Here is a 13353-nt window from a genome sequence, read left to right as displayed (position 1 = left end):
TGTCCAAGAATGAAATCCTCTCCCTGGGGCTGAAACAGTTCCCCACTGCTGAGTTAGAGTATCAAACTAGGAGTGGAGGAACTTGGACTCAGATCCTTGCTCAGCCACGAAGTCACTTAGGCCAGGCACTTTCTCTCTCAAGCTAACCTGCCTCACAGGATTGCTGAGAAGTTAAAATGGGGGAGGGAAACCATGCACATAGCCCAGAGTTCCTGATCCTTGTAACTAGAAAGGAGACACCAGGGATTGAACCTGGAACTTTCTGCATGAAAATCATGTGTCCACCACTGATCAGTGGCTCCTATCTCTTCTTGCCACAAGCCAGAATTCTGATGTCCTCAGTTTCAGTTCTTACATCCCTTGCTGGATTGGGACATGGATCTGAGGATACTTTTTGAGGGGATTACTTAGTAATGATGGCTCCTGGTAGAAAGGCAATTAGCAAAGAAAAAACAAAAAGGCAAAACAGAATGAGCATTTACCAGTCCCACTTGCACACAGGGCTGTCTTCATATAAGGAGACTACACCCTTCTTCAGTAAAGGACATAAAACAGCGTTATTCACAAATGTTCTTGCATAAAATGCAGGTACAGCGAAGAGTTTCAAAAGGAATTTGTTCAGTCTATTTTGTGTTCCATTATGTGGATAGGAGCGAGAGAGCAAACACACTTGTGCTCCCAGCAGTGGTGGAAGTCAGGGCAGGGAGGAGAGGGGAGGAGCACAGGAAACCACACCATAGGCTATAGAAATTCTAAGGCTCGCTGTAGTCAAAATTCCCATGAACTAACTCATTGCTGTAGTCAAAATTCCCATGAACTAACTCAATGCAACACTGCCCCCTTCCATTAACTTGCAGACAAGGCTGCAATATTCCCAACACTTTCTAACCGAAGACTAATTCTGTTCTCCATGATTTCCCTTGAACTAAAACAAACAACAACAAAAAAGAAACAAGCTGCCAGTTGTGATATAATATTTATTCTTGAAACTCAGTGCTCTTCCTCTGGGACAATTTCTGAAAAAATAATTAAAATATCTTAGCAGCAATCAATATAAATCAACCTTATGGCAGTTCACAAGAAATAAGAAACCATTTATCGGAAAGTAAGGTGGCCATCTGTCCACTCTACAGTGGACCATCCTCTAGTTGAAGCCATCCTTTATTTGAAGGACTGTCCAGTCTTCTATAAAGCTACATGAAAGAGAGAACAGGGTCCTTGAAGCTGCCCATCAGCAGTTCGCACCTGGACAGCAGACTGAGAGGCACACAGTTCCACTAGTCACATTCTTCTCCACCATGGTGGAATTAATTGCATTTCTATTTAAATTACAGCAATTATTTCTAAAATTGCATCTATGCATGTAAGTTAGCATGTGCAATTTATGTCCTCTTTTGGGGTGGCACGTTTCCTCCTTTTGATGATTCAGAAGTCTACCTAATTCTTTTTTCTCCCCTCCCTGTTGCCTTTTCCTTGTGTGTCGTGTCTTTTTTTAGATTGTAAGCCTGCAGGCAGGGACTGTCTTCTTTGTTCATTGATTGTAAGCCACTCCAGGAGCCTTTTTTGGCTGAGGAGCGGGATAAAAATACTATAAATAAATAAATAAATACGTGGCCACCCGTATGCACACTACTTTTCCCAGCAGAATGATGACAAATGTCCAAGAAAACCAAGCCTTCGCAAGCTATCTATGACTGTAATTGTGAAACAACAAATGAGCCAGTGGAGGCTGGTGGCTCCTATTTCAGTGGGGTAATGAATCCGCTCTGGACTTCAGTCAGAACCAAGGTGAATTCTAAAGGAGCTATCCAGGGTGCTGAACATATTTTGGAGATGGGGTCAGCACCTTGGATAACTCTTTTAGAGTTTTGGCTGGCTCTTGACTAAAACCCAGGGTGGAATTGAAACCCCTAAAACCCCACCAAAATCTGGGCCACCAGCCTCCACTGAAATAAACCTTTTGTGTGTGTGTAGGCTTTATCTAACAGAGCAATCCTATGGTCCCTGGGAGAGTGTCCCAGGGACCATAGGATATGGCAGTTCCCCTCTCCTGACATCGTAGAGACTGCCATGACCTCAGCAGGGAGAATCCAAGATCAGATCATTCCCTCATCCCCTTGCAGCAGCCACAGAAAGCACCTCTTCTGAAGTTGCAAAAAGAGAAGGGTGCATGTAAGAAAAGAAAAGCTGTCATTTTTGTGAAGAGTTGGATGGGAAATTGGTGGTGCGGAACTAGGAGTGCATCCTTTTTGCAGAGGGGAAAGCTCTCTGCACATTCTCAGAGGCACCCTGCCCCTTAATTCTAAATGCACGGAGATGATAGGTAGCAGTTACCCAGTGGAGGAAAAGCACAAGCTGAAAGGTACTTTGCTTCACATTTTCCAGGATTCAGCCCTGGTACTGAAAACAGATCCTTAGGCAGAACTCTGGTCAGCCTTGGCACAAATTTAGCCATGGGGAAACTTGTATGAGTACCCGGCAGTGTCAAATTTTACCAAAGCAATAATCTGCTATAGTGGAATTAAATTCCCTGTTTCATTAAAGAAAGGATGCAGTTAGAGGGGTGGTGCTAGGGTGGGAATGATAAAATTATGAGGGTGAGGCTATGAAACTGAACCTAACAGTATCTCTGTGTACTTTTGCCTACAGAATTACTTCAGTTACATATATCTATATGTCATGCTGTTCTTCCTATATTCTTTAGGCTCACAACAGAAACCTGCTATCCATTGATTTTGACCACATAACAAGAACAGGGAAAATCTATGATGATCATCGGAAGTTCACTCTCCGGATTCTCTATGACCAGGCGGGCCGTCCAATCCTTTGGTCCCCCATCAGCAAATATAATGAAGTCAACATCACTTACTCTCACTCTGGATTAGTGACCTACATCCAGAGAGGAACGTGGACTGAAAAGATGGAGTATGACCCAGGTGGGAAGATCGTTTCCAGAACATGGGCAGACGGAAAAATATGGAGCTACACGTACTTAGAAAAGGTGATTCTTTGGGGGAAATGGCACATTTGTGAAGGTTGCAGGGTCCAGCTGAATATGTATTAAGCCAAGTGGTGGATTAGTTCCCCTCCTTTGGGATTTCAAAGATGCACCTACCACCGAAAAGAAAGAAGAACTTAAACTATGGGCGGGTTCATATGGGAGGTGGCAGTCTTTCAGATATCCTGGCCCTGAGCCATTCATTCCTATCTGAGTAGGGAGCTCTTGAGCTTAAGTGTGCTGCTAATCCCTGTTTGAATTTTGAAGTTACTTTTACCAAAGCCACAAGTGAGTGGATAGGTATTAGTGCCTGCTAAGAGCTTCTGACAGAGACCCTGGCCCAAACTATCTCATTATCTGAGGTGAGAACACATGCTGCAACCACCTCACGCCCCTTCCCAGCTGTGGGGCTCTCACAAGAGTTCGGTTGAGCTCTCATGAGACCCACAGCTGCAGCCAGGGGCAAGTGGAAGGGGCACTTGATGGGAGGGAATCCTGCCAGCTGCTCTCTTGCTGTGGCAAATGCAAGAGTGCACTCTATGGGAGAGTGACTAGTGAGGCTCTCCAGCGCACCTGCTGGAGAAGGAGGTGGGACCTCTCTCCTGGTGAGGATGGGGAGCAGCACATCAGTTCACATAACTCAGGCCAGCCCTGAGAGAGCCTGACGTAAGCATTGCCAAAAGGACTGCAGTTAAATGGACCTTGGGTGACACATCTATGAACAATCTTGAAGATAAAATGTGTCATTTCAGCTCTGGATCTCTTTGCTGTCCAGGTCATCACTACAGTCTGCACTTAAAAGCATCTTCTTCCTTCCCATTCCATATCTCAAGTGTCAATGCGCAGTAGTACAATGCGTAAGGTGATTTTGCGAGCATTAACTTTTCAGTCTGATGGGCTTTTTCTTAAAGAAAAGGGACACATTTGTTGTTGTTGTTGTTCAGTCGTTCAGTCGTGTCCGACTCTTCGTGACCCCATGGACCATAGCACGCCAGGCCTTCCTGTCCTGCGCTCTCTCCCGGAGCGTGCTCAAGTTCATATTCATTGCATCCGTGATGCTATCTAGCCATCTCATCCTCTGCCGTCCCCTTCTCCTTTTGCCTTCAGTCTTTCCCAGCATCAGGGTCTTTTCCAGGGAGTTTTCTCTTCGCATTAGGTGGCCAAAATATTGGAGCTTCAGCTTCAGTATCTGTCCTTCCAATGAGCAGTCAGGGTTGATTTCCTTTAGGATGGACTGATTTGACCTCCTTGCAGTCCAGGGGACTCGTAAGAGTCTTCTCCAGCACCACAGTTCGAAAGCATCAATTCTTCGGCGCTCAGCCTTCCTTATAGTCCAGCTCTCACATTACTACTGGGAAAACCATAGCTTTGATTAGACGGACCTTTGTCGGCAAGGTGATGTCTCTGCTTCTTACTATGCTGTCTAGGTTGGCCATAGCTTTCCTCCCAAGGAGCAAGCGTCTTTTAATTTCATGGCTACAGTCACCGTCTGTGGTGATCTTGGAGCCCAAGAAAGTAAAATCTGTCACTGCTTCCATTTCTTCCCCTTCTATATGCCAGGAAGTGATAGGGCCAGATGACATGATCTTAGTTTTTTTAATGTTGAGTTTCAAACCAGCTTTTGCACTCTCCTCTTTCACCCTCAACAAGAGGCTCTTGAGATCCTCTTCGTTTTCTGCCATTAGGGTGGTATCGTCTGCATATCGGAGGTTGTTGATAATTCTCCCGGCAATCTTAATTCCGACCTCTGATTCATCCATCCCGGCATTTCTCATGATGTACTCTGCATATAAGTTAAATAAGCAGGGCGACAATATGCAGCCTTGTCGTACTCCTTTCCCAATTTTGAACCAATCGGTTGTTCCATGTCTGGTTCTTACTGTTGCTTCTTGACCCTCGTACAGGTTTCTCAGGAGACAGGTAAGGTGGTCTGGTACTCCCATCACTTTCAGAATTTGCCACAGTTTGTTGTGATCCACACAATCAAAGGCTTTAGCGTAGTCAATGAAGCAGAAATAGACGTTTTTCTGGAATTCTCTTGCTTTCTCCATGATGCAGCGAATGTTGGCGATTTGATCTCTAGTTCCTCTGCCTCTTCGAAACCCAGCTTGTACTTCCGGTAGTTCTCGGTTCGCATACTGCTGAAGCCTAGCTTGTAGGATTTTGAGCATCACCTTGCTGGCATGTGAAATGAGCGCAATTGTGCGGTAGTTTGAACACTCTTTGGCGTTGCCCTTCTTTGGAATTGGAATGTAAACTGACCTTTTCCAGTCTTGTGGCCACTGTTGAGTGTTCCAGATTTGTTGGCATATTGAATGCAGCACTTTAACAGCATCATCTTTTAGGATTTTAAATAGCTCGGCTGGAATACTGTCATCTCCGCTAGCTTTGTTGTTACTAATGCTTCCTAAGGCCCACTTGACTTCACTCTCGAGGATGTCCGGCTCAAGTTCAGTAACCGTACTATCATGGCTATCAGGGACATTCAGATCTTTCCTGTATAGTTCTTCTGTGTATTCTTGCCACCTCTTCTTAATCTCATCTGCTTCTGTTAGGTCCCTGCCTTCTTTGTCCTTTATCATGCCCGTCTTTGCACAAAACGTTCCCTTGAGATCTCCAATTTTCTTGAAGAGATCTCTAGTCTTTCCCATTCTGTTGTTTTCCTCGATTTCTTTGCATTGTTCATTTAAGAAGGCCTTCTTGTCTCTCCTTGCGATTCTCTGGAACTCTGCATTCAGTTGGGTATATCTTCCCCTTTCTCCCTTGCTTTTCGCTTCCCTTCTTTCGTGAGCTACTTGTAAAGCCTCATCAGACAGCCACTTGGCTTTCTTGCATTTCTTTTTCTTTGGGACGGATTTCGTTGCTGCCTCCTGAACAATGTTACGGACCTCCGTCCATAGTTCCTCAGGCACTCTGTCTATCAGGTCTAATCCCTGAAATCTATTCCTCACCTCCACTGTATATTCATCAGGGATATGATTTAGGTCATACCTGAACGGTTTAGTGGTTTTCCCGACGTTCTTCAATTTAAGCCGAAATTTTGCAAGAAGCAGCTCATGATCTGAGCCACAGTCAGCTCCAGGTCTTGTTTTTACTGACTGTATGGAGCTTCTCCATCTTTGGCTGCAAAGGACATAATCAATCTGATTTCGATATTGACCATCTGGTGACGTCCATGTGTAGAGTCGCCTCTTGTGCTGTTGGAAAAGAGTGTTTGCTATGATCAGCATGTTCTCTTGGCAAAACTCTATTAGCTTTTGTCCTGCTTCATTTTGTACACCAAGGCCATGCCTGCCTGTTATCCCGGTGATTTCTTGACTTCCTACTTTAGCATTCCAATCCCCTATGATGAAGAGGACATCTTTTTTTGGTGTTAGTTCTAGAAGGTGTTGTAGGTCTTCATAGAACCGATCAACCTCAGCTTCTTCGGCCTCAGTGGTTGGGGCATAGACTTGAATTACTGTGATGTTGAATGGTTTGCCTTGGATTCGTACTGAGATCATTCTATCATTTTTAAGATTGTACCCCAGTACTGCTTTTCCCACCCTTTTGTTGACTATGAGTGCTACTCCATTTCTTCTAAGGGATTCTTGCCCACAATAGTAGATATGATGGTCACCTGAATTAAATTCGCCCATGCCTGTCCATTTTAGTTCGGTGATTCCCAAGATGTCGATGTTCAATCTTGCCATCTCATGTTTGACCACCTCCAGCTTACCTTGATTCATTGATCTGACATTCCAGGTTCCTAAACAATATTGTTCTTTACAGCATCGGATTTTCTTTTCACCGCCAGACACATCCACAGCTGAGTGTCCTTTCGGCTTTGGCCCAGCCGCTTCACTCTTTCTGGCGCTACTTGGAAATACCCTCTGCTCTTCCCCAGTAGCATATTGGACACCTTCCGACCTGAGGGGCTCATCTTCCGGCGTCATCTCTTTTAGCCTTGTGATACGTTCCATGGGGTTTTCTTGGCAAGAATACTGGAGTGGGTTGCCATTTCCTTCTCCAGTGGACCACATTTTGTCAGAACTCTCCGCCATGACCTGTCCGTCTTGGGTGGCCCTGCACGGCATAGCTTATGGCTTCACTGAGTTACGCAAGCCCCTTCGCCACAACAAGGCAGTGATCCATGAAGGGGACACATTTGTTAATACGATGCAAAAGACTGACACAGTGAAATTTTAACACAAATCTCGCTTCTGTGAACGCAAAAGGGGTAGGAGAGATTGCCAGTTCCCGCTTCTCCCTGCAGTCCTTCCGCCCCCGGGCAAGCCACCACTGTACCATTCTGGATGGTCCCTCAATTCTCTGGAGCAGATTTTCAGGGGGCACAAGAGGCTGCAGGAGGAAGGGGGGTTTAGAAAAAATCTTCTCCCCTCCCACCCCGCCCCCCGCCACTCATGGGAGTCCAGAACATCCCATTCTGTGAGCAAAACTCCAGTCTCAGATCTCTGGATCCCAATCCATTCTGTTTTAATCTGGTTTCATGATGTTATTTTAAACGTACGTGTGTGTGTGTGTGTGTGTGTGTGTGCGCGTGCACATGCACATGCGTGAATAAAAGGTCATGAAGAATTTTTTGTTTGCATGTTTTTCTGCATGGAGAACACCACTTCCCATGAGGCAGGATATTTAAGATTATAAAGAGTTAAAACTGGCTTGTTTTCTTACCAGCCAAGAATGATACTGTCAGGGTTCCCGTTATGACCTGGGCCTCCTGAGCAACTCCTTAAGGATCTCTTGCCTCCTCAGGAGTCCCACCTTCCTTCTTTTAAATTTTCCCTTCCCAATAATGTGGGGTTTGGGCTGTAGATGTGGGGTGATTGACACTCTAGGCACAGGGTTTAACTACAACACTTTACTAGTAAATTAAAGCAAGCAAATCATAACTAAAGGTATTTACACAACAGAGCTGAGTGATACAAAAGATCTTAAAAGAAAATAAAAGTTTCAAAATGCAAGTTCCCTTACCCTAGCTGTACTTGTCTTCTCCAGGCTGCTTCTTCCTGCCCCCTCTTCATGCTCTGGCCTCCCTGACTCTCTCTTACTAGCTCTCTCCCTCTCTTTATATACCCTCCTCCCTCAAAACCAAAAGTACTGTTTCAACCCTGAAGACATGAAACTTAACTGGGGAATTGAAACAAAAACTTAACCAGAGAAATGAAACTACTCTTCTCAGGGTTACCCCCTCCCAACGGAAAGTCCAGGCCTGTAAGCCCGAACATTTTTCTCTTTGCCTCTGTAGGCCTCAAACCTTCACATAGACTGTGGAACTTCCCTGTTGTTTTACACAGGAATGCATTGGACAACCAAGCACTAACATTATAGGACCTCCAGATGTGTGTATCAACAGACATTCATCTGCCAGTCAGATAGTCCATGCTGTCAGTTTTCACAGCACCAGTCAATTGGGAGAAGGGAGCACAGAATTCTGTCCCTTTCCCGCCCCCCGAGCCAGTGAGCAGCCCTGCCAATCCTAAGCGTTACCTTTCAGCTTATTGGAACTGTGCATTTAGTTCCCAAGCTAGCAGGGGATAATTCTCCAGAACCATCTCCCTTGTCAGAACAGTGCTATATTCTAGGAAGGACTGTCCCAATTCAGCTGCCATCATCATAACTCCACAGGTATCTGATGAAATTGGCTCTAGTTCATGGAAGTGTATGCCTTGCTAAAAGTGTCCATCTTTAAGATGCTACAGGACTCTTCATTATTTTCATGATACACATAATCTTTCTTTTGAGACCTTTCATTGTACTATTGGTTGGATCTAAGAAAACATGAGCAGAAGGAAAGAGTTTGTGCAGGACCAGAATAGGAGCATTTCTACACCAGCCTACAATCCTGCATTTAAAACAGGGCTTTCTGATTCCATTTTAAATGCAGGATCACAATGGACTCCCTTTACAAACACTTCCTGCCCCCTTTCCCCCGTCCTTTCCGCCCTTATCTGCGTCTTCCATATGTTTCATTATACAGCCACTAGATGGCGCTGTGATCTAGCTCCTCTTATCGCAGAGTTTCCTCTTTTCATGAGGGAACTCAAGTGGTGTAATTTCATAGCCCATTACCTCCAATCTTTTAAAAAATGAAATAAAGGTCATTTAGTGCGGGAGACGCCCTGGAGGCTGACATCATCTAAAAGACCCACAAACTTCCATGAGTAACTAATCTCAATAGCAGGATAAAAGCTCTGTGTGGAGAAACCCTGTAGCAGTTTTCCTGCTTCCCTGGTGCAAGAGAAGGAATATCTTTTTTTTAGTGTTACTTTTCTCACTTGGTGCTCTAGTGTGACGTGAGCCCTTCCATGAGGGCAAAATCCCTTCTGCATGCAGAAGAATATTTTTGAACCCAACCCAGTGTTCTTCTAAATGCTTGAGGGCTCCTTCAAAAGGGTTCCCCCCCCAACCCAGAGATTTAATCTCAAGGTTAGAAAAAGCCTATACACCATTATGTATGAAGTAAGTGCAATTTATGACACAAACCCTGGCATTTTTGCCAGCTCAATAAAAGTGGAGGAAAGAGAGAGACACCAGGTCAATGTTACTAGTGCATAGTATCCACTTAGAGCTGTAGTAGAGCTGTCTGTGTAGTTTGTCAAGTTCTGCATTTAAAAAAAAATGACACATGGAAAGCAGACTTGAGAGCAAACAGATGTAGCGACCAAAAACACGGAACAATAAATGGCACCGGAGATATCAAAGAAATCTTCAACTGAATCAATTGAGTTTAGATTACTGTGAATCCGGCCCATGTATTCTGCAGCGGACCAGCTTTTCCCACATTGCACAAATTCTGCAAACTTACGATCTGTTTTTTTTCCCCTAGAATTTAATGCAAATTTAGTCGATGAAAAATACACAAAATAAAAAAACCCTGGCCAAAAATGCAGATCTCCCCCGTAGGCTAACGCATGAAAATTTGCTTTTGGGAAGGATTTGCACATTTACACAATTGCGAATTAGCACAAATTCGGGAAATTGGGGGGGGGGGGTCTGATTCTGTCAATGAGCAGATGGCGAAAGGAAAGGCACCTGACAATCTGCAAAATGCAGACAGAACGGATTTTGCAAACTCTGTACATCCCTAAATGGCACCAAACAGTGATGTGAGAAACAGTCCTTTTTCAGGGGAATACAAGGAATATGGGGATAATTATGAAAATTATTATGAAAATTATTACAGAAGCTTAATCAGGGGTCCGCAAATGTCAGTGTAACACTTTTTCTTCAGGGTGTCTAAAGGGATTCACAGCAAAAGTTTTGTACAGGAGCAATTAACATATATTTTAATATCTTAATTGAAACAATAATAGTGCACATGTAATAATTTTACATGCATAACCCACCAAAACAATAAAATGGAGCACAGCCCTCCCAAAGTTCTGTCTTTCAGCTTGAGTCCACAACAAAAATATAAATAAAACTTCCCTCTGAAGCTTGATTTTTCTGCTGGCCGAAGAAGGAAAACCGTCTTTACTCCATTCACTCCAACTCCTCAGCAATCTTCTCAATATGGATCAGGATCCAGCAACACAGGAACTTTGTTAAACAGCCCTTTATACAGTATAAAAGAACATAAACAAGGAACTCATAGTGTTCGGGGGGGGGGGAATCATAACTCTTTAAAAAAATTCAAAAGGAAACATCCCTACTAACCTGTCTCAAAGGTTCAGGGTCTTACAGGGAGGAGAAAACAAGCTTTTTCCACTCTGCAATTCTGTTAACTGCCAAAGATCATGGCCACTCCCTATCTCATTACTTTACTGATCATATGCAGGAATATTCTCAGAATTCTTAAAGAAAAATGTACCAGTGGGTTACATTAGCCTGGCTTATTAGTGGGTCATTGATCTGTCATTTATGTGATGTATGTATGAAGGAGGTTAAAACAAAAAACACAATGGGTTTTTTTTTCTCATGCTACTCAGAAGGGACTTCTGCTAATTCTTACTTACTTGAAAACTGCAGTGGAAATGAGACTTCTGGGGTAGGGATCTGTGTGGTGCCCAGTGTCTTGTTTGCACAAGAGTACTCATCACTGGCAAGTGGATTTGTGAATTCCTGAGTGAATACACCTTTCAAATAGATACCTTATAAATGTCGATGTGACGTTAACAATAATGAAAATGCTCAATCTTGTCTCTGGTTAGAAACAATCTTGCCTCCTGAAATGACAGGGTTGTTTGTTTGTTTTCCCCCAAACATTCACTCTTAACAAGGCTTCCAAATGTCTGTTTTGTATCTAATAATTATTAAATGTTGCATAAGCAAATGTATCACTGAAAATAATTGCATCTTCAGTCTCTCAAGAATGAGTGAATGGAAGCCCTTTTGAAAGACATAAGTGCCCAAGTATTCCTTTTCCTGGTAAAGTATACCAAGAACTGAAACACTACACTATATAGGCTCAGTTCAGACATCACATCAAAATAAGGCTAAGGAAAATTAACTATGGTTTGGCGTGATGTCCAAACTGACAACCATGTTTTGTGATTGGCTGGAAAAATGAGGGTTGAAAACAGTGGTTTGAAATTGGTTTCCAAACCATGGCTTGTGCTGACTATGGTTTGGTGTGACAACTGAATTGATGAACCATAGTTAACGGCCACTGCTCTACCTCCAGAGACTGCTGCTCAACAGAAACAGGAGTAAGCATATGAAGCTGAGTGCTGAGAGCATGGAAAAAGAAGTCAGGCAAGCAGCTCTAAACCAGGGTCTTCCCGTGGTATGTTTGAAAAATTCAAACCATGGTTTAGGTTCTAAACTATAGCTAGAGCAAACTATGGTTTGGCATTATGTCTGACTTGAGCCTAGTTGTACTTTATCCTCTGTGTCTTGACCCAAATGTATTTGTGTGCATTTCACTGCACTAAAAAAAAAAAAAACCCTCCAGGAAGCTTTCCAGCAATTGTTTTTTTTTTTTCAGGAAGGGAGAGAGGATGATTCATTTCAGCCACCCCAACTCCCTCCAGCTCCTGGAAGGGTCTTTTCTGGGCCAACACTACATGTTATGTGGGAGATGTGTTGATCTCCTGATGTATTTTTCTTTTGCTAAAAGCAGCCACAGAGAGTATATGATCTGGAAAAGGGCTGTGGTGGGGGAGGGTTAACCCTTTCCCCCACACTGATTTCCCTGGAGCTGCTATTAGCCACAGAGGCAAAAACATTCAGGCACAATATGGGTCCCTGATTATTTCCCCCTCCTCAGTTAATAGCAGCTCTATTAGAGCAAGAGTGCAATCTGCATTGGGGAATGGACAAAGGGGTAAAACAGCTGGCCCGGCCCACCTTCCCTGAATCTAAATTCCCCCCACCCCATTTTCTTTTAAAAGAAGAAAAACTACATTGGGAAGTCCAATCGGAGATCTCCCAAGTGGGAGTTTGGTCCTTAGCCTGCCTTAAAAAAAAAAATGCACAGCAGAATTCCTTATGCAGGTAACACCACACACACAAGGAAGCCATGTAGATCTACCTGGATCGGTGTAAATGTCTAACACTACTTTACTGCTACAACAGGAGATGCTGATAAATTGCCTTTTATGCCTCTCTCAGGCTTCAATCCTATACACATTTATGTGGGAGTAAAAACCATTGAACTCGGTAGGACTTATGTCTGAGTAGACGTGCCTTGGAATGTGCTGTCTCACACACATTGAAAAATCTGGCTTACAGGAACATCATCCATCTTTCTACTTCTCTTTTATTTCTGTAGACAGCAGACTAAGAGAAACAACAAAGCAGTGAAGAGAATTTCTTACAGAGGCACTAAAGTTATTTCAGGGAGGTGAATTTTGTAGGTGGTGGGGTACACATTCTCCATTTATGGTAGAGACCTTAAAAATGGGTCGTGGCCTTTATAAAGACAGGTGAAGGAGAGAGAGGATATTACATTAGAACATATAGAATGTTTACAGACAGCTGTTTACTGTGGACCAGAGCCTGGTAAGTTGAGGTGAAATTAAAAACCAGGTGTGCTATAAATTAGTGATGTGGTGGAAACTCGGCGTTCCAGGTTTGGCATTCTGTAGGTGGTGGGGTATACGTTCTCCATCTATGGTAGAGAGCTTAAAAATGGGCCATGGCCTTTATAAAGACAGGTGAAGGAGAGAGAGGATATTACATTAGAACATATAGAATGTTTACAGACAGCTGTTTACTGTTGACCAGAGCCTGGTGAGTTGAGGTGAAATTAAAAACGCTCTGTGTGCTATAAATTAGTGATGTGGTGGAAACTGAGTGTTCCAGGTTTGGCATTATGGGTATCAAAATGTTACAGGCATTATGGATATCAAAACATTCGGCTCAAATACAAGGTGAACATTATGACCCTCAAATTCTTCTCCAGCTTGGAT

At 43.5% G+C, this 13353-nt stretch overlaps 1 protein-coding gene across 2 annotated transcripts in view; it reads left to right on the top strand.

Moving 5' to 3' along the window:
- The window catches only part of TENM1 (teneurin transmembrane protein 1), a 438805-nt gene that overhangs the window by 406771 nt on the left and 18681 nt on the right, over window positions 1-13353 (top strand). For both annotated transcript variants that reach the window (XM_084814084.1, XM_084814083.1), the window contains exons 27-28: window positions 2705-3001; window positions 11625-11726. In XM_084814084.1, coding sequence (XP_084670210.1) covers window positions 2705-3001; window positions 11625-11726 — 399 coding nt within the window. The remainder of the gene's footprint in view (window positions 1-2704; window positions 3002-11624; window positions 11727-13353) is intronic.

The sequence above is a fragment of the Heloderma suspectum genome, chromosome 9 (assembly GCF_057233095.1).
Source record: "Heloderma suspectum isolate Gila_16-S chromosome 9, 16-S_ref, whole genome shotgun sequence".
In the NCBI taxonomy this organism is placed as follows: Eukaryota; Metazoa; Chordata; class Lepidosauria; order Squamata; family Helodermatidae; genus Heloderma; species Heloderma suspectum.
Note: the sequence above shows the minus strand (reverse complement) of the source record. Positions and strands in the feature narration are given on the sequence as shown.